The sequence below is a fragment of the Nanorana parkeri genome, unplaced genomic scaffold (assembly GCF_000935625.1).
Source record: "Nanorana parkeri isolate BGI_ZX_2015 unplaced genomic scaffold, ASM93562v1 scaffold1461, whole genome shotgun sequence".
Taxonomy (NCBI): domain Eukaryota; kingdom Metazoa; phylum Chordata; class Amphibia; order Anura; family Dicroglossidae; genus Nanorana; species Nanorana parkeri.
In genome coordinates, this window is record NW_017307729.1 from 64,577 (window position 1) to 86,706 (window position 22,130).

Sequence of the window (22,130 nt, forward strand, 5' to 3'; positions counted from 1 at the left end):
CACCATCTAATCCGGGCCATGGTAATGCTTTTATTGCCTGATCTGCCTCTGATTACAGATCCCCTCCCCCCACAACACAGATGATTGCCCGCAATATGGAGCTACTCTATTTCGATGCCTCGGGCCCCCCCATTGTCTTTAATTAAGGTTTCTCCATGGTTCCCAGGACTAAGGAAATAAAATCATCCAGGCGTGTGAGACCCCAGTACAAGAAATGGAAGTTTCTTATAGGGAGCGCACGTGGGGAACATATGGTATGCGCCTATGACCGCGCTAATCCCCCGGCAGCTCTTTGATTTCCTGCCGTCCAATCTGGCTGAGGGAACTTTCATTTTCTATGCCAGATACGGCAAAGTCTAACACACCCGCGCCTCACTCCTCGCGCCTCGTACCGTGTCCGCCGCCACGGCTTCTGTGTGCTATGTATTAAAGGAGAACTATGAGGGGGAGGGGCTTTTCACTCACCTCATAGTTCTAGCCGACCTGTGACAATGAGACTGTCACAGGTCGGCTCAGTAGATCGGGAAGTGAGGGAACACATACCGGCGCTCGCTCACCTCTCAGTACGGCTCAGACACATTGTATATATTTGGTTGTACGGCTCAGACACATTGTATATATTTGGTTGTACGGCTCAGACACATTGTATATATTTGGTTGTACGGCTCAGACACATTGTATATATTTGGTTGTACGGCTCAGACACATTGTATATATTTGGTTGTACGGCTCAGACACATTGTATATATTTGGTTGTACGGCTCAGACACAATGTAGACATTTCGTTGTACGGCTCAGACACATTTATAGAAGTCCCCATAACATAAGAAACCTTCACTTTCTGGATTCCACGTTACTCACTTTTTCAGCATGATCTCCGATGCTCCCTTGCTGTACAGCCGGAATCCTCCATTGGGCAGGCGCACAATGGTGCTCATGGACTTGCGGACGGAGTTGAACGTGTAGACTTTGTAGAGCGTCTCCTCAGGAATCTGGTCTCGCACCAGCTGGTAGTCCCGTTGCAAATCCAGAACAAAGCCAAGCAGGGCGCACTCAGTTTTATTGCCTATTTGCTGGGGAAACGCTCCTTCTTTATCTGGAGGCTAAAAAGAGAGAGAGAAGCAGATACGTGTCACTGAATCAGCATCGAGGGAAGCCGTCGTTATGTATTAATAGCGTCACGTCCATGTCAGGCCAAGAAACATTTTTTTAGAACCTCGGTCTGGCTTATACTTTTTTCCGGTGCTCCATTAATAAAAGGGATCTATTCACAAAGCTGCCGAAGGATCTAGCCGTAGCTTCGGCCGATCCTTCGGCTAGCGTCGGGCCCCAGGACCCCTTCGGTTCAGTAGAACCGAAGGGCTGCTGTACGGGCTATTCACTATAGCCCGTACAGCTCCCGAAGTTGGTCGAGCCGAAGGCATAGGCCTCGGCTCAACTGAGTCGAGGTGAAATTCGAAGCTGGCCGACAGCCTGCTTTTGACAGCTGGGCGGAGCCAGCCGTCATCTCACGGCTGGCTCCGGCCACTTGCAGGGAGAGATCAGCGTCCCTGGTTACCAGGTAACCAGGGACGCCCATCTGTCATTACAATGACAGCTTAGCAGAGCCAGTGGTGATACGAAAGCCGACTCTGCTGAGCTCTCTTGGTACTGACAGTTCAGCGTCCCTGGTTACCTGGTAACCAGGGACGCTGAACTGTCAGTACCAAGAGAGCTCAGCAGAGTCGGCTTTCGTATCACCACTGGCTCTGCTAAGCTGTCATTGTAATGACAGCTGGTCCCGGCCAAAAGAAAACAGTTGGGCGGAGCTAGCTGTCACTGCTAGCTCCGCCCAATCGTTTTCCCTTTTTTTTGTCATACTTTTTTAAACTGGTTTTCTATTCTGCTCGGCACTACAGAAGGTACCGAGCAGAATAGCCGAGCCTAATGCCGCTCGGCGGCATTCGGCTATACACGCACTGCTGTTCGGCATCTATGAGAATAGGCAGAACAGCAGCGAGTAGCCTGGATCGGCTGAGTCGAACTCCTTCTGCACTTCGGGTCGGCCGAACATGCTGAGCATTTTTGGCCGATCCGAAGCCAGTCACAGCAAGCCGTTGTACGGCTGGTTTTAGTCGGTGTATGGCTGAAATCAGCTGTACAAACCTGAAGTGAATAGCCGAACAGCGTTCGGCTCACTTCACTTCGGGTCGGTTATTCACTCGGCTGCCTACGGCAGCTTTGTGAATAACCCCCATAATGTTTCCTTACTCTGTCCCGGTGACAAAGGTTTTACTAGACAGGAAGTTAGGGAAAGTCAGTGCCAGGGAACGTGTGTGGCTGAGGTGCTGGATACAACTCACAGAAGCACGGCTCCTCCATGGCTCAGGAAATAAATGAGCCGGGTGCTTGCCACTGGGAGCACGTCCTCGTTCCAATATGAGCTCACACAAGCAATCAAGAGGTGGTGGCTGAAGACGATAAATCATATTCTTTGGGCGCAATGGTTCGGTGAGGCGGCTCTCTCCACAAAGGCCCACTAGGCCACCCAAAGTCTGGAACCTTGGAGCCGGACCCCAATGATGAGCCATCAGGTCCACCCACAGTGTGGAACTTGATGCCTATCTAGAGGCAGAGCCAGCTGTACAAGCCCCTTCCCCCGTCCGTTCCTCTAGTCAGCGGGAGGGTGGAAATCCCTGTGGGGAGCCGTGAGTGACAGTCACGGCTCTCTGCAGGGAGATGACTGAGAAGTGAGCAAGCCACGGAATGTGTTCTCTCACTTCCCGATCTATTGAGCCGACGTGTGACAGTTTCATTGTCACAAGTCGCCCCCGAACTATGAGGATGAGTGACAATCACTCACCCCATAGTTCTCCTTTAATGGGCTCTTAGATTGTGTGCTCCTTGTGGGCGGGGACTGATGTGAATGCGCAGTAAGTAAAGCATTGTATGAGTTGTTGGCGCTCTATAAATACCTGCAATAAATAAAAGCTCAAGGTTCCGTTATGTTATGACTCACTAGTATCTTAGTGGTGTAGGCACAATTAATGGCGATGGCGTTAACGAGCAGGTCCAAGTTTTTGGAATTGAGGCTGCTGGGGTCGGGCTTCTCTTTATAATGGAGATCTCCCATGTAGGACTGGACGACGGTCATCCGGTTGGTTGTCAGAGTCCCCGTTTTGTCGGAGCAGATGGCAGTGGCGTTGCCCATTGTCTCACAAGCATCCAGGTGCCGTACAAGGTTGTTGTCCTTCATCATTTTCTGTGGAATAAGCAGAGCTGTAAAATATCTGAACACTTCGATCCTACCAACAACAACAATATATATATATATGTCATTGTCATTGATACCCCGGCAAGAGGTTTTTACTGCACAGTATGTGTGATGGGCATCAGAGCTGGGACTGTGCACGAGGAGCGATCATATATGGACTGGAGCTCTCAATGGATATTGGCTTATCTTAAAGGAGAACTATGGGGTCAGGGCTTTTCCCCATAGTTCTCCTTAGGGTAACGGGAGGACACAAACTAGCGTCCTCCCGTCACCCAAACACGCTGTGTAGGAACAGAAGAGCGAATCCACGGAGACATTGGGGTTGATTTGCCGAAAGGCAAATAGGCAATTTGCACTTTGAAAAGGGAATTGTCTTTTAGCTTAGTGAATGAGGTGAAGCTCTGCCGACTTCCATCATCCAAGCATGAGCACCTTGCAATGGAACTCCATGTTTGTGACTTCAAACGTGTGCCGCCCCTCTTCTCCGTGCCGCCAGGAATCCGGCCCTGCCTTGCACCCTATTGGGTATTCTTTGCAAAGTGAATATTTGACACGTTCACTAGGTTAAGGGGAACCTCCCCTGCAAAGTCAACAGCCTATTTGCCTTTAGTAAATGAACCCCGTTGTGCAATGGATGGAAAACTGGTCATCTACAGAATACCTACTACAAGTCCTCTACAATTTACAACTAACTCACCTCACCCTCTTTGGAAGGATAATGTTGCCTGGGTCTAGGACTGCTTTAGGACCGGTGTCAATGGGCTTTTGTTTTCTTCCGAACCTTTTCTACTGCTACGTGTCTACGGAAATGCAAAATCAGCTGAAACAGGTCAAGTTCCCCTGCAAAGAGTCCTGGAGGATCTCGAGAGCATCTCACACTGATGTCAAGAGCAAGCTGCATTTGCCCGTGGAAGCCCATTGATACCGGCCCTCCTATCTAATTATTATCTGTAACCGGTCCTGTTTCATTACGTCTCTGTACAGTTACAATAAATATAAAATCTGCCAAAATCTCCTAAAGCGATGCATCTTGTATTTCACTGCCTGAAAAATTCAATTTCGGAAAGGTCAAGATTGGCATTGAATTGAATTAAAGGCAAAATATTCCCAAAGCTAGGTTTATAACTTTACATTGTCATCAAAGAGGCAAAGCTATTCTTTGCGGTTCCAGGTGTAAAGTGTAGACACCTAGGGATGCCCGAACATACTTGTAGCCACCTATCGCGTCCCCACCCACTATGTCTGAATGCCAAGCCATTCAGATTGGGCCCCTTATGGTAGTGTCTAAGCCAGAGATGTCCAAACTCCAGCCCTCCAGCTGTGGGTGAAACTACGAATCCCATGATGCATCTCTCTCTCCGGGAGTCATGTCAGTGGCTGTGAGTATCTTGCAAAGCCTCATGGCATTCGTAGTTCCACCACAGCTGGAGGGCCGCAGTTTGGACATACCTGGACTCTAAGCTTACCCATCCTATTCTGCTTCCACATCTTCCTGTTGACCAATCAGTCACCACCAGGAAATGTAGACACTGTGCCTGATCAGAACAGCCGGGCGTAGTGGGATAGGGGTTGTTACAGGCACATGTGTGGGTACCTCTAGGCGCCTGCCATGGTGCCTGGTAGCAGTCTTCCTTTTTTTTTTGCTTGTTTTTAAGTGACAGAGTCATTTTAAGACACACTTCAGTCCGGATTAAAATGAACATTCATTTTATAAAGGTAATGCAGCCCCGTCTATTCAGGGAGCGTACAACCAGGGATATCTAAAATACACCAGAGAACCCCACTGCTAAAAAGGGCCTTATTGTCAATGAGCCGCTATTCTGTGAGCACTACACATAGTTATGTGCAGGTCAGGTGTTCCTTCACCCCACCTACTTACTCTACTATCTCCTATATAAAGAGAGAGATGAAGTTGGCCAACACAAAACCAAGTGACCTGATGCTACAGAAGTCCTTGCAGAAGCCCACGTGGGATATTTCTGGAATCTTGCTGCCTTGGATTACATTCATCTCAAATGAAAGTAAACTGAGCAAGATTCCTCATGTCATCATAGGAGTGGTGTGTTATAGAAAGCGTTGGATGTTGATTGAACAAAGACAATTCTTGCTACGCATTACTAGAAGTGATTATAGAGGTTTCTAAGGTATCCTACAAGAGCCTACATGTCCCATCAGCTTTCCCTTAGTGCACATGTGTCAAACTCAAGGCCCAGGGGCCGAATCCGACCCACCAGGCCACTTCCTAGACTTCTACTTTCAGATCTAGGTATTACGTTATTACTACAACCCGTGATCATGGAATGCAGAGGCAATGATGATAAAGATTAGATACATTTATATCGTCTTACAGGCCCTTTGAGGGCAACCATAATGTTGATTCGGCCCACCATTACATTGAGTTTGACACCCCTGCCTTAGGGGAACCTGGGACATCTGAAAGCCAGAATGCCAGTTTTGCCCAACTCCCATTGTCGAGAGCCTGTTCTCACCCCTCTCTGCATATTCGCCATTGAGTCTGCCAATCACAAGGGACAGCCAATAGTTTGCCACAGGAGGTAGAAACAGACTCTCAACTGGAGTTGATTTCTGCTTGCCTGAAAAGTCCACCGGAGGAGCCGAGCTCTTGGTGCTGCCTGCTATGCGGTGCTAGTCGTGCTTACATAGTTACATAGTTACATCTAGTTACATCTAGTTACATAGTTACATAGTATTTGGGGTTGAATAAAGACATACGTCCATCAAGTCCAACCCATATAGGTCCACGAGGCACAATTATAATAGAGGCACAATTAGGCTTCACATTTAGATGACTTCATCTTTGCTTTCAACCATATATAATGTTTCATTCCAGTCATTTCTTGTGAATAAAATCGGCAGGTTTTGGATCGGGTTGCATTACGGAGAGGTCTACGGCCATTGCTGCTTACCTTGACTGAATAGGCTAGAGAGATGGTAACGGCTAAAGGCAAGCCCTCTGGCACAGCCACCACTAGGACAGTGACTCCAATGATGAAGAATTTGACAAAGTACTGCACGTAGACAGGGGTACACTCCGCTAGCCACACTTTGCCCTCCACCACAAAGGTTTGAATCACAAAGTAGAGCACCAAGATGATAACCGTAATTGCCGACATCACCAGACCTGGTTGGGGGGGAGGGGGCATTAAGGGGAGTAGGAGAAAGGAAAAGAGCATAAGAGAAGAAGGGTGTCAGAAAGGACAAACCAGGTTAATAAGGGACAGAGAGGCAGAATAAGGCAGCAGCACATTGATTCCTGTTGCAAGTTTTACTGTAGAGCGGGCTATCTACGAGTCGGCGGCTGTAAGCTAACCCAAGAACACAAATGTAATGGATTGCAATTTCTCAGTCCTTAGATGTGGTGGCTGCATTCCTTTTCTTTTCCTTTACTTTTGCCTGACGATTCTGCCAGTAACACCCTTCTGGCCCTTGGGTGACTCCCTCACCGCGCCGTATCTATGGAGGAGCACCGCTGTCACCCAAGGCTGCTCTCTTGGTCTAGACTACAAAACACCTTCTCCTTGCAGAAAATGTACTGAGCCTGAAAACAAACCTAATGCAGCCAATACACTTAAAGACTGTTAAAGCTGCAATATAATATATACTTTAAACTGCCCATCAAATAGCATGTTCATGATGTCTGGCATCTCTATTGACTTTGAGATGTCCACCCTATGGAAGATGTAGGATATTGCTCAATATTTAGCTAAATACTGATCCATGGAGAGACACAGTGCAATGCTGAATAATTCTGCCTGCGCTGCTATCATAAATACACTATATTGCCAAAAGTATTGGGACGCCTTTACACGCACATGAACTCTAATGGCATTCCAGTCTTAGTCCGTAGGGTTCAGTATTGGGTTGGCTCTGCCCTCTAATGGCATCCCAGCCTTAGTCCGTAGGGGTCACTATTGGGTTGGCTCCGCCCTCTAATGGCCCCCAGTCTTAGTCCTTAGGGTTCAGTATTGGGTTGGCCCCGCCCTTTGCCGCTATAACAGCTCTGCCTCTTCTGGGAAGGCGTCCACAAGGTTTAGGGGTGTGTCTATGGGAATGTTGGACCATTTGTGAGGTCAGGTACTGATGTTGGGGGAGGGGCTCGCAGTCTCCGATCTAATTCATCCCAAAGGTGTTCTATGGGGTTGAGGTCAGGACTCTGTGCGGCCAGTCACGTTCCTCCCCCCCCAAACTCCCCCATCCATGTCTTTATGGACCTTGCTTTGTGCACTGGTGCGCAGTCATGTTGGAACAGGAAGGGGCCGTCCCCAAACTCCTCCCACAAAGTTGGGAGCAGGAAATTGTCCAAAATGTCTTGGTATGCTGATGCCTTAAGAGTTCCCTTCACTGGAACTAAGGGGCCAAGCCCAACCCCTGAAAAACAACCCCCCCCCTCCCCCAAACTTTACTCTTCTCACAATGCAGACAGGCAAGTACCGTTCTCCTGGCAACCGCCAAACCCAGACACGCCCATCGGATTGCCAGACAGAGAAGCGTGATTGGTCACTCCAGAGAACACGTCTCCACTTCTCTAGAGTCCAGTGGCGGCGTGCGTTACACCGCGACATCCCACGCTTTGCATTGCACTTGGTGATGTAAGGCTTGGATGCAGCTGCTCGGCCATGGGGTGCTGGTGATGAACATGCATGACCACCACACCAAGGTGAGAAAAAGTCAATGTTGGCTTGATGCCTTGACCACTCTAAGGCCAAAAACATTGCAACTCTCTTCTTGTATCAAGAATAAATGTTCCTCCTTTGATTTTCCATGGTGTGCCGATGAAGCCAATGGTTGACCTCACCATCCATCGGTTCACCTCAGCACTCGCTCTACTCCAAAGTCCAATTCTAAGGTTGCCAAACACGTCTCCTCTTGAGTACATTGTGTTTTTTTTCGCATACATTTATTTAACGAAATATATAATTTAAAGACAAAATGTACATTTTATAAATTTGGAGTAAAAATTGCAACAGAGAATCTACATTAGTTTGAGAATGAAAAAAAAAGCATTTTTTGTTAGACTTTCAGGGAAAATAAATTACGTTTTTGAACTAGAGAAGAAAAAAAAAAAGATCATTTTCATTCTACGGTATCTCTGTTTCCAGGATATGAGGAAAACACGTTCGTCATATTAAATTCAGACACCACTGAGCTGTTTACTTCAGGATCAGAAATGGCCTCGGACTCAAGACGAATGAATCTGTCAGTTGACAGACCACACAGACTACTTCCGTGGAGAGCCCTTCCCTCAAAAGGGGGGACTTGCGTGTCACAAGTGTCAAAAGGAAAACCAAGTCGCCCATAGCAGGCAATCTTCTTTCTTTCCTTCTGCTGAATTAATCAGAACTGGAAAGTCGCTTTGCTTTTAGATATGTTAAATACACAAGGCCCATAGTTGTAAACTCAAACATAACTAAAGCCCAAGACCGGCGCCCACGGCCTCTTCCCCTGCAGTCCGGTGGTCGGGGTCCAGACAACATCGTCATGTACAATGCAGGGCCCATAGCCCTGCATTACACATGAGGAGGCCAAGGGACGGATCACAAGTCACAGCATAGGTGAGTTCCAACTGCTGGGGAAGCGGAGATCAGGTAACACCCTTTAAAGAATACCTCTAGACAAGAAAACAGCAGCTGACTCTGGCAGAACAGGGGTACCCCAATGCAAGGGAGATAGGCTCTCAGGTCACAACTTGGTAAGGTTCCACCATCTCTAACAACATCAATCATTCTTCTTCAAGACATTTCATCCATACTGCTTCAAGAACAAATACCGGATGAGGACCTCTGCACACCTTACATGAACCCTTGCCGATGATGTACACATGAATGCCCATTTTACCTGCTTTTCCTATCTGTACCGCCAGTTTGGTAAGTTTCCCTTGTAAAACGGACTTCTCCTTTTTTGGGACGCTGGTCTTTTTCTTCTCTCTCTCCTCCATTTCCCCACCTTCGGCGCTCTTCAGCGGCTGCATCTCCATGGCAACCGCTCCATCCTGCTTTTTAGCTAAAGAGAAACCACAGAAGTGTTATTTTACACTTACAAGGCAAGGGAACAGTGCAGCGGGTTCCAAAGACTCCACACGCCTTCCGAGCATTAGGGGCTCTATTATGTTACATGGAGACGTAAAATCACTGCTGGCTTTGCAAGAGGCGTAAGGGAATGTGACCGGTATTGGTGCAGGAGCCTGGGATCCATCACGAATGATAGCCCAATACCCAAATCAATATACCAAAGGTGGTGGCCAAAGGTGCTGTGCATAGTTCCCACGTGCTGACCAAAGGTGGTGGCCAAAGTTGTTATGCATAGTGACCCTGTGCTGATCAAAAGGTGCTATACATGGTGACCATGTGCTGACCAAAAGTGGTGGCCAAAGTTGTTATGCATGGTGACCATGTGCTGACCAAAGGTGTTATACGTGGGGACCATGTGCTGACCAAAGGTGGTGTGGGGACCATGTGCTGACCATAGGTGGTTACCAAAGGTGTTATGCATAGTGACCCTGTGCTGATCAAAAGGTGCTATACATGGTGACCATGTGCTGACCAAAGGTGGTGGCCAAAGTTGTTATGCATGATGACCATGTGTTGACCAAAGGTGCTATAGATGGGGACCATGTGCTGACCATGGGTGGTGGCCAAAGGTGTTATGCATGGTGACCATGTGCTGATCAAAAGGTGCTATACATGGTGACCATATGCTGACCAAAGGTGGTGGTCAAAGTTGTTATGCATGATGACCATTTGTTGACCAAAGGTGCTATAGATGGGGACCATGTGCTGACCATGGGTGGTGGCCAAAGGTGTTATGCATGGTGACCATGTGTTGACGAAAGGTGCTATAGATGGGGACCATGTGCTGACCAAAGGTGGTGGCCAAAGGTGTTATGCATGATGACCATGTGTTGACGAAAGGTGCTATACATGGGGACCATGTGCTGACCAAAGGTGGTGGCCAAAGTTGTTATGCATGATGACCATGTGTTGACCAAAGGTGCTATAGATGGGGACCATGTGCTGACCAAAGGTGGTGTGGTGACCATGTGCTGACCGTCCATAGGTGTTATACGTGGTGACCATGTGCTGACCAAAGGTGGTGTGGGGACCATGTGCTGCCCAAAGGTGGTGTGGGGACCATGTGCTGACCAAAGGTGGTGTGGGGACCATGTGCTGAAAAAAAAAGGTGGTGTGGGGACCATGTGCTGACCAAAGGTGGTGTGGGGACCATGTGCTGACCATAGGTGGTTACCAAAGGTGTTATGCATAGTGACCCTGTGCTGATCAAAAGGTGTTATGCATGGTGGCCATGTGCTGCTGATAGAAGTTTCTACACTAGCCCTCGTATATATAAAAAAACAATGCCTTGAAGGGTAACTGTAAAGGTGCTATCCTACCTGGGCACCAGGAAAAGGTAAGGGGAACAGTGAACAAGACATCACCAGGACAGAACAGACCAAAAAACAAGATGGAGGAAGCATGTCAGCTATGCAGTAAGATACAAATACACGAGCAGGGGAACTAAAAGAGGAGGATTCATAACACATAACTATCGCTTAAATATTGATCTGTGCAAAAACTGCAAGCTGGAAAAAAAAATCATTGATCTGTTTACCATTTACCGCGTTTCCCCGAAAATAAGACACTGTCTTATCATTTTTTGGGGCTCAAAAAAACACACTAGGTCTTATTTTCGGGGTAGGTCCTATTTTTTCCCCAATGTACAACAATCCGCACATATTCATGCACAAAAATATGGTGATCGGGGCAATCGGAAAGGGCCGTGCATTTCCAAGAGCAATGTGATAACCAATCGCTGGCCAGAATGAGCGAAGCGCGCTTTCACTATCGGTTCCTCACAGGCGGAGAGTGTATTTGGTATGACTCCGCCTGTGACAGGAGGCGGGGCTATAGAGGAAGCATCGGCTTATGCGGCTCTGCTCCCTCCGCTGCCGCCTCGCTTCCTCTAGCGCCGGCTTCCTTGGCACCGCTGATTCTCTCCCATGGCTCTTCAAGTTCCCCCTTATGCCACCACCGGCCCCGGGAATGGTCACAACTAGGTCTTATTTTCGGGGGAAACACGGTATTAAAAGAAAAAAAAAACAAAAGAAACAAACACCTTCAACCACGAAAGTCTCCGGTGATAAGAATACGAACAACCCAGTGCTGGAGCTTATTTATTATTTGCTCATTTCAGTTCTTTACTTCCTGTGAAATGTGGCCCCTCCCTTCGTACTCTGTGATTCAGACATTCACTGTCTTTAAGTGGTTTTTCTTCCTTTTTTCATGTCTTCATGCCATCTGCCCCTGAAGGAATATCTGCACTCACAAAGCCTTTTCATCCTGGATTCTCTTTCATGTTGAAAAACAGTATCTGTAATTGTCTTTGCGTTGCATCTAGGATAAGTGCGCACACAACACATTCCTCTAATTAGATGTTCCCCCGAGGAGAGCAGCACCTGCCTTTAAGAAGATTCCGTCGATGACGGTGACAACATGTCCACACCGGGAAACAGTTTGCCGAGTCGTTTGACGGCACCTGTAAACCTTCAAATAAGCCCCCCAATCACACCTGAGTGAATTGTCACTCGTTTCCCCCGAAGCGTGACAACGCTCAGCATCAAGATTCTCATTCTGTTCAATGGTTGCCCATTCACAGCTGAGCACTGTGCTATCACTTGTCATGCCAAAAAGTACATGAGATTTTTTTCGGGCAGAATTGCTGGGTTTTTGGGCCCCATAGACTCAATAGGGGTGACTCAAAATGCGTGTTTTGTGTCTGATATCCAGTCTCTTCTTCCTACGAACCTCAGGTCTGTGGACAGGTCCGCTCCCTACGTTACGGGAATCTGATCAGGGCATGTATTGAGTCTTTTCTTTTTGGCCCCTAAAGCTTCCGCCTGCATTAAATATCACGAGACAAAATTACTTGATATAGTTACAACGCCCCATCATCCCTTTGCAGGATGTCTTTCCAATCCTCCAACCTTTGTTGGCACTGTGAACAAGGCCTATTCCCCCAGCACACCAAGGTCCACTTTAAGAGGGACGCTTCTACCAAAGCTGATACTCACTGTCAGGGACCGGAGCACGTCCAGGTGGCACTGTGGCAGTGGAACCAGATCATGCAGTTCCAGTGCTCTCCAGCCAGTAGCTGTCAGGTACCAGACCACCTCTGGGTGGCACTATGGTGCTGGAACCTGCAGTTCCGATGCTGACCCGCGAGTGACTCCCAGCAATTAGTCACCACCTGGTGCTGGTCTGGGGAGGTATTTAGCCTCTCCTTGCAGTGAGGTCTGTGCCTCAGTATTGTTGCCATATCCTGTTGCCTGTGCCTGTTGCCTGTATCCTTGTACCCAACTCCTGACCCTTACCCCTGAGGTCTCTTGATCAGTGGCTCCCCCCTTGTTGTCCTGCTCCCCATGGTTTTGCCCTGTTGTCTCCGGGGTGTAATTGTTACTTGTATTGTTATATGTTACTTGCGGGTGTTGGTGGGGGTGCTTATGGTTGGTGGTGTTTTTTTGGAGAAGCTAATACACTTCAGTGCACATAAGCATTATTTGGTGTGGTCTCATATTTGATTCTCCTGTATAGATACCTGCACAGGGTGTGCCCGGTATCTGGACACTCGAGCTCTGTAGACAAGAATTGCTGACCTACTTGTGAAAATGTTCCTTTGCTGGCTGTCTTTCTAAGTCACACGTGTCCAACTCAAGGCCCAGGGGCCGAATCCGGCCCACCAGGCCATTTTCTAGACTTCTACTTTCAGATCTAAGTGTTAAGTTATTACTACAACCCGTGAAATCACCCGGGTGCGGGCCCCACCCCCCGCACTCCCCTTGTGACGCCACTGAGTCTTAAGGTGCCCATACACTGAAATCCCGCGAGCAGTGTGAACGAAGACGTGCGACCGTTTCTACTGTACGGTCGCACGTCTTTTGTCGAACCAACATGCTCGAAAACCCGCCGAGAATCGTACGATTGTCGGCGGGTTTCTAGCCTGCTCGTCCGATAGCTGGGGAATGGGCTGGTGTGCGCACGCGCACACTGCCCGTTCTGCATTGCGGTCATCGGAAGCCCGCCCCTCAGCGGGGCAGGCTTTCGATGATCGCAAGTACGATCTGCCCGTCCAAGGGCAGATCGTAGGAGCTTTCAATAGCTTTCAATAAGCATACGACCATCGCAAGACAAAAGTCTTGCGATGGTCGTAAGGTGTATGGGCACCTTAACAGATACCTTTGATGGCAACCATAATGTTGATGCGGCCCACGATTACATTGAGTTTGACACCGCTGTATCTAAATGAAGGAACCGAGGTCAGGCAGCCTACAGAAGGAGAGGTATGGATAGGGAGCCCAGTGTTTCTCTAGACAGGTTTCCTATAATAGCTCCAGCTTATCTTAGCCGGAGGTCCATAAGCGTCAGTGAACCCTTTGCTGATAAGCTGCTGTTAGAACATTCTGTCGGCGGTACAATCGGTAAGTGGAGATCTCGCCTTACTCACCGAAAGAATTTACGTCAAGCACTCTGTGTCCTGTGTGTCCAACCCGACCCTCGTTAATACTATTTTAATATTTTTCAAACTGTCATTGCGAACGTTTGACTGGGAAATGTGAATATTTTTCAATTCCTCACATATCCATTTTTAAGCTGCCAGCATGCCCCCCGCCGAGATTGTATTGTTGTCGCGCAATTATGCTTCTCAACGGAGGCTGCTATTTCGACCATCAGGCCCCTACCGAAACAACGCACCTGAGGCGTATAAATGCGGGCCCACAATAGAAGCCCTGTCATGCCTTATTGCTCTAACACTACACACCCTGTTGTGCCTCGTTCCTCATTTACCAAGTGGGCAGGGAAGAATGAGATGCCTGATTGGCTGAGGGCTTCCCACGCTGTGAACCATTATTTGGAAATAAACATTTAAAAAGTGGGAAGAAAAAAAAAAACCCGCAGCCCCTCGCTCCATTCTTCCGCTGGGAAGGACTAATCAATAGTAGCCGGTATTAACACAACGCACATTGGGGGCCGAGTTATAAAAAACTGGAGCAAAAGAGAAACCATTGCTTTTAGGAACCAATCAGGCCTCATCTGAAACAACCGATGTCACCTCCGGTAATCTAAACTGTCTGTAGAAATTCAGTTTCCAATGTTTTTGATTGGACGTGTCGACGGCCATCTTGCTTCGTTATTCCTTTAAGTTGTTTATTGGATGAGAACATTAGATGCAGCCCACGCATTTCAGGAGAGACAGGCCGCCTTCTTTCAAGGGCTTATATAACAATTTGTTGGGTAATCAGGGAAGAATTTGTTAAATGGGCTAAATTGGCACTAAAAATGAAAGTGTCGGTATGTCCAGAGGGAAGTCACGTCTGTCAGATCTGATGTTCTTGTTCAATAAAGCTTTGAAAGGAATATACAAACAAGATGGCCGGTTTGTGGTTGGCGCTACCAACCACCTATCCAGGATTTGATGTTCTGAAGAGTGATTCAGCGAGAGGCAGCAGCCTATGGCCTGAACCAGGTCTACACATATCATCATTCCCAATGGGATGACCTCCTTCAAGAAGGTTGACCGCCTTTTTTTTATGGATTCACACCAAAAACAATAGTTATTCCTAGGGATTCACCGATACCGGTGCTTCCGCTGCCATGGAGCCAGCTGATTGCCCAAGAAGCTGACTCCATGTTGTCTAACCTGCTTGATTTGAGCTTGGCCGGAAAACCGGCTTCCCAGCCAATCAGCCAATCAGCAGCTTCCTGATTAGCCTGGAAGACGGCTTCCTGGCCAACCAGTATTGAGGCAGCCGACTCGATGCCGATTGGCTGGGAAGCCAATCAGCATCGTTCGGCCGCCTCAATGCTGACTGGTCAATCAGCAAGGAGCCGGCTTCGCGGCCAATCCGAAAGGTCATTGCTCGCCGCCCAGCTTCCTGATCGCACGGGAAGTTGGCTCCATGTCCCTTTACGGCACTGCCGGTCAAAGGAAATCCGGTATCGGGAGAGGTATCGGAGCATTTGGGCGACTACGAGTACCCGTCCAAATACTCGGTATCGGCACCAATACTAGTATCAGTATCGGTGCCTCCCTAGTTATTCCTACAACTATCTCCCAGTTCCAACTTATTTATTGGCCTCCTGACGGCTGTGCCAACCCTCTTTGCTCTTTGGGGAAGCAAAACGTATTTCTCTCTTTTTTCGTAGTGAGTGTCATCCTCACAGAGTGGCGCTGATGTCCTTATGTCATTAGACTATGAGAGGCATCCACATTACCTTTGTTCTGAATATTCTCCACTGCCCCATCCTGCTGCTTTCCTACAACAAAAGAGGGGATGACAAACACAAGACATGAAAACAGACGAGACGCACTGTGCACAGTAGCGACGCAAGACATACATACAGTATGGTGGGATAGTTGGGCCATGCCAAACAACAGCCAAAGCAAACATCAAACATGGAACAGTGAATGGCTGGTAGAAAGTGGGCGGGACATCGCCAAGTTGCAGGAAAGGGACCGTTAAAAAAAAAACAAAAGCATTTTGAAGATATATTTACAGCTATCTGCGGATTCATCTTTGCCATAAGTGACCCTAAAACTGTTTCCGTAATGTGCATCAACAAAGTCCTCTCCACCTCACTCTTACTAGATGGTGTTGAATGTGGTCTGTGTTGGTGGAGCCTTGATTGAAATAGCAAACAGGCAACAAGGGTGCCGAAAAGAGAACATCATGGAGGAGTTTTGTCAACTGCAGCACGTTGGTTGGGAAACAAAACTACTTTGAAGGCTTTAATATTTAGTTTTAACATGTTTGTTCTGTTTTTGTATTTACTGATCTACTATCAATGTTTCTATCGAGCAGCTTATACAGTTCATATTAAAGGAGAACTATGAGGTCAGTGCTTTTCCCCATAGTTCTCCTCAGGGTCACGGGAGGACACAAACTAGCGTCCTCCCGTCACCCAAAGCTCAGTATACCGCGAGCTAGAGCTCCCTATATACTGAGACGCCGCAGCCGGGACGGATCCCGACATTGCTGTTGAGATCCACCCAGCTGCGTGAGTGACAGCTGGCTCTGCCTATCTAGAGGCTGTACCCGCCCCCGTCCGTTCCGCCAATCAGCGCTGGAGGATCGGACAGGGGAGGGGGGAATCCAGTCCCTCCCCTGTCACGGCTCTCTGCTGGCACATGGTCGAGAAGTGAGCGAGCGCCGGTATGTGTTCGCTCACTTCCCGATCTATCGAGCCGACCTGCGACAGTCTCATTGTCACAGGTCAGCTAGAACTATGAGGGGGGAGGGGCTTTTCACTCACCTCATAGTTCTAGCCAACCTGTGACAATGAGACTGTCACAGGTCAGCTCAGTAGATCGGGAGGTGAGAGAACACATAGCGGCGCTCGCTCACCTCTCGATCCTGTCACGGCTCTCTGCCGTGACTGGGGAGGGCTGGATTCCCCCCTCCCCACTCCGATCTGCCAGCGCTGACTGTCGGAACGGACGGGGGCGGGTACAGCCTCTAGATAGGCAGAGCCAGCTGTCACTCACGCAGCTGGGCGGATCCGGTCATCTAAGTCGGGATCCGCTCCGGCTGCGTCGTGTCAGTATAGCGCGAGCTGTAGCAATCCCGCAGCTGGATGGATCTCGACAGTAATGTCGGAATCCGTCCCGGCTTCGGCGTCTCAGTATATAGGGAGCTCTAGCTCGCGGTATACTGAGCTTTGGGTGACGGGAGGACGCTAGTTTGTGTCCTCCCGTTACCCTAAGGAGAACTATGGGGAAAAGCCCTGACCCCATAGTTCGCCTTTAAGTAAGAGGCCCCCGGCCCTTCGAAGTTTTTTCATCATTTCTCCAGAGCGCATTGTCGGTACTAGGAATTATTTCTACCACTTTCCTGTCTTTAAAACGTGTAATCAGAAAATCAGAAAATTGGACTGAAATCAAAAAAATGAATTACACTCCGCAGCGCTGAAAGGGACAGAAGTCACATGTTATCTGCCAACTTCCCGGCAAAAAAATTACCGGTAACTCTAAGCAAAAAGCTATTTGCTGATTTCCTGAGCTCCGCCATCTAAAAATACTTCCAGTGTATGAGCGACACTGACGGCTCCTGCTGCAAAGATTAGCTGTCACCTAACCGGTCAACCAAGGCATGAACCAAAGAAGGAGCGCCAGACCACATTCAACAACACCATAACAACAACAGCCAACGGGTTTAGGGGGCAAGAACCACCCCATCCGTCATCAGGGCTCAATCATATTGGCAAGTGTTTAAATGGGCTCAGGGAAGCAACACCAAACAATTCTGATGCTTATTGCCTGAAAGGAGTCAGATGTAGCAGTAGCCGGTAAAATGGCAGCCAACCACTCCTTTATGAATTTGGTCTGGCGCTCCTTCTTTGCTGCTTTGAGTGATGTTCCTGGGTACTCATCAGAAGGTAGCCCTGTTTTTTATGGGAGACCCAAAAACCAAAATTAGTAGGGATGCACCGATACCACTTTTTTAAGAGCGAGTACGAGTACCGATACTTTTGATCAAGTACTCGCAGATACAAAAAATTAGTGAGCTTTCCAAATGACTGTCCTTCACCTTTACTGTTCCGTATGAACAAACATTGAAGTCCCAGCACCTCTTGGATATAACCCTTGTGGGGGTTCGCTCCAAATGGACGCATCCACTCGCTTAAATCTTCATTTAAGGGCTTCCTTGCCCACCTTTATAAAACGAAAGTTTACAAAACAAAGCAATCCCGCTCGCAGGGGTTCTTTAGCGTTTCTTGGCAGCACATGCCCATTCAGCCTCCTTGCTTTACATTTGCAGCACCGCTGCTCCGGCCTCAGGCCACTGTCTGTTCCTCCAGGCAGCCTCAGTCGTGTGCTCACCTGCACACCGGGTTTTTTTTCAATCCGCAGCACCCTGCTGCACCGGACTCCACTCTGACTCCTTGGTGGAGCTTTCCTGTCTCCCAGGTGGAGCCCTGAACATCAGCCAGCACCCTTTCCATAAGGGCTGTGCACAGGTGTGCAATTAGGTGCTGGCCCCTACTAAACCACGGGGATCCGGGACTGGAGATCTCATCCCTCCCAATTCTCTTTGAAATCTCCCAGTTCCAGGATCCCATGCCAAATCCACAAAATCTGTGAAGAACTGCAAAGTCAGCCCTTTCCCAGTACAAGTACTTGCTTCCTGGAACCGCTCAGCACCTCTGGCTCAGATTCCTGGGTGACTACAACCAGGGCAGCCATCAGGGGGGGTACGGCCGATACTCATGTAAGGGGCCCGGGCAGCCGGGGGGGCCCGCCCGGGTCCCTTACATGACTATCGGCCACAGGTGAAGGGCGAGGAGGCGGAGGCCTGGTCCTAGTAGCGCAGGGCCCCAGCATTGCCACTCCAGTGGCTTTGAGACAAGCTATTGCCCCATCAGCGACGCTGCTCGTCTGATGTCGGACTGGCAGGAAGTGGAGGGAGAAAGGAGGGAGGGGAGGGATGGGGAGGGATGCATCAAGCGAGGCATTAAGTCTTGCGGCCAGCGGTGCGGGAGGGGGGCCCGGCCTAAAGCCGTGTAAGGGGCTCAAACATTTCTGATGGCTGCCCTGACTACAACCCCCAGTTCTACCGTGGGATTGCCACACAATACCACACCCTTTGGAACCCACACTGTCAAGGCTGACATTCTGTGGGACAAACCACTATTCGTGACATAATGTGCAGCTTCTGGTTTGCCCATGGCACTTCTGATGACGCCAACTCTTAAGGAACTCGAATTTTGAAAGAAAAAAAAAAAATTCTCACCCCTACCGTGAGTGTGGCTGGTAAACCTTACCTTACCTCCTTACCTTCACCCGAAAAAAAAGTTTTGGGTGGATGCTGCTGGCCTGAATCGTGAAATGTAAAAGCAGACCTATACCCTGACAGCGAGTTTACGTTGAATATTCTCCCCATTGCCCTAATATATAATCTGCTGAAAGTCTCATCATTTTACCTACCGCCTCTCTAGGTTTGGTTGGTTACTAGTACAGAGCTGCCGCTGAAAGGTCACGTGGCCACTGGCAAGGAGCAAAAAGAGTAATTTGGACATATCCAGTGGTTGGTTGACATCAGCTGTTTTACCCCCTACCCCCCCGCCCCATCAAGCCAAAGTTCAGTTTTAGGAGTCAGAACGTGACTAAGCCTAAGGTGGTGGTGGTGGGTGATTATATGGAAAGCTTTCAATGGCCAATGGGTATGATATTGAAAAGTGGACATAAGCAGGGCCGGATTTCCCGCAAGGCCAACCGCGGCCCGGCCTTGGGGCAGCAGGGAGTAGAGGGGCAGCAGGGGTGTGGAATTCCTACTTACCGACGCCCGGGACATGCAGTTCCGGGCACCGGGCAGGTAGTTGTTTTCTACATTTAGCCCGGCTTTGGCCAAGCAGAGGTAAATGTACAGCGGGGAAGCTGACGCTTGTATGCAGCCTGCATACAGGGCGGTGCATTGAGGAACCCTGCATTGGGGCAGCAGAGAGTGAGTAAATCCGGCCCTGGGCATAAGTCAGGGTAAAAGCTCGTTTAAAGATGGCCCTGTTGCTGTCCCAATGTGGGGTGACTATGACCTAGGCCAAAGGAGCTAGATCATGGTCCAAGTATCACTCTGACTTTTACACCACTAGGGCCCATGTGTCAGCATGCCTTTTTACACCATGGCCCAAATGCCAGTGTGCCATTTCTGACACCTTGTATTGACACTTTTTGGGCAGCTCCCCATGGCCTGCGAATCACAAGTGGTTTCTTCCAACCTGGCCGGGTGAATATTTTATTTACAATCTTAGGATCCCAAAAGACTGTTTTGTGGGTTCTCATAGAGAGGGTTCTAAGCCACATTGTTGCTTAATTATATCCTCAGCTATTGATATTGTGCAACCCGCTACAACCTGAGAACTTTTTGCTCAAATACAGTATGTTGTAAACAGTGGTGTAACAATCGCCATAGCGACCCAGGCGGCCGATATGGGGCCCGGGCACAGGGGGGTTGCTATGGTGTGTGGGGGTGCTGGCTGTCACAGACACAGCTCAGCAGCGGCCACGGCGCATTTCACCTCATAGCCTGTGTCAGTGACAGCCAGCCGCTGCGGCAGATGAGGGCGGTGTTCGGAATGGAGGAGGCGGGGCCCGCCTCCTCTTACCTCAGCGACCTAAGAGCAGGTGTGGCCAGTGATGTAAGAGAAGGAGGGGCCCGTCGATAGCCGAGTAGGCGGGGCTCCGGGACGGAACAGGAGTCGGGGCCCGGCGACCACAGAGGCGCTGACAGGTAAGAGATCTCAGATCCTGCAGAGCCCACTATAGAGAGTCTATGGCAGGCTCTGCGGGGTCACTCTCTGCTGGGGCTCTGCAAGTGGCATAACTAGCAATCACGGGGGCCCCATACAAAATTTTGCTATGGGGCCCTGTGATTTCTAGTTACGCCCCTGGTTGTAAAGTAATTAATATGTGTTAGTGTATGAGCTTCCGAACATCTTTCTTCCTAAAGACTTACAAAGGTAAGAAATAACCAAATGGGAAATGGGGCAGTCAGCCACCACTGAGGTTTTCGACCCTTTGGCTTTGTTGCCTTTCCACATATTGATGCCTGTTGGATATTGAAACTCCAGTTCTAAGAACCCATCTCTGGAGTCCATGAGATATGGAAGACGGTGGGTGGTTCTTCCCTCCAGTATCTAACCAAAACGTCAAATATACAGTTTGGAGGGACTGACCCGTTAAGACTTTCTGATACCTTGAACCCTAAAATCACACGTACCGTTCATGTAGCTGGATGTTAGGAAAGCGTTAGCGGCAGTGATATGGTGGGCAGTGACGGCAGATTTGGCAGCTAGGAAAAGACAGTTTAAACAAAGGGGGGAGAAGAGTGCAGATTCGTATAAGTGGGGTTGATAGCAAGGAAGTGAAAGAGAAAAGGGAGTCAATCGGGGTTGGAAATGTCCACGAGCAGGTTGAAGGAAGGAAGAAAAAGAAGTAAGAGAAACAAAAAAAAAAATTAAACAACAATGAAATGGGTTCTAAACATCAGTCCGGCCTTCAATGAGCATAAAAGCAGCAATACCACCACAAAGTTATATCAGTCAAGTGATAATACATTAAACGTATAGTGTTTCCTGCCAGGAGAACTCCAGTCAAAGCAGAGAACTTTATCAGGTAGTTGGAATTATTCTCACACCCATAATGCATTATCTATCTATCTATCTATCTATCTATCTATCTATCATCTGTCTATCTATCTATCTATCTATCTATCTATCTATCTATCTATCTATCATCTGTCTATCTATCTATCTATAATCTATCTATCTATCTATCTATCAGCATAGCTAATATTATAGGGTCACTGGACCTTGAAAAGTTTGACAATTCAGGTTGAGTATTATCTCTCACTCCTTCTCTCCACCAAAAGTAGGTTAGGCACTCAAAGGGCTCCCAAAGGAGGTTGAGGAATACCAAACGTCTATCTATCTATCTATCTATCTATCTATCTATCTATCTATCTATCTATCTATCTGTCAGCATAGCCAATATATTTATTATGCCAATGTGTCAGTGAGTCACAGCCCACCAACCCCGAAGCACTCAAAGGCCTTAAGAACGGTGGACTCCTATGGAAGCCCTTCGAGTGCCTACCATACAGTAAGTGACATTATATATATATATAGAGAGAGAGAGAGAATAACTCCCCCTAAAAGTTAACTTTTGATTTTAGTGAGCTGATTATCTACCTAGCTCCTCACCTCTCTCAAATACTTTAGGCAGGATATCCCCGAAATAATGTGTTCCTCTGCCTGTTCCTCAAGGCTGTAATTAAACTGACAGTAAACTCCGGAGTTAAACCTCAAAAATCCCT

At 48.5% G+C, this 22,130-nt stretch overlaps 1 protein-coding gene across 7 annotated transcripts in view; it reads right to left on the reverse strand.

Moving 5' to 3' along the window:
- Positions 1-22,130, reverse strand: part of ATP2B3 (ATPase plasma membrane Ca2+ transporting 3) — a 139,126-nt gene that overhangs the window by 38,110 nt on the left and 78,886 nt on the right. For 2 of the 7 annotated variants that reach the window (XM_018570125.1, XM_018570129.1), the window contains exons 7-12: positions 21,036-21,107; positions 15,538-15,579; positions 9,110-9,274; positions 6,181-6,395; positions 2,999-3,241; positions 862-1,103 (exon numbers count right to left, since the gene is read on the reverse strand). In XM_018570125.1, the coding sequence (XP_018425627.1) occupies positions 862-1,103; positions 2,999-3,241; positions 6,181-6,395; positions 9,110-9,274; positions 15,538-15,579; positions 21,036-21,107 (979 nt within the window). The remainder of the gene's footprint in view (positions 1-861; positions 1,104-2,998; positions 3,242-6,180; positions 6,396-9,109; positions 9,275-15,537; positions 15,580-21,035; positions 21,108-22,130) is intronic. The other 5 variants (XM_018570127.1, XM_018570130.1, XM_018570128.1 and 2 more) reach the window with 3 other exon arrangements.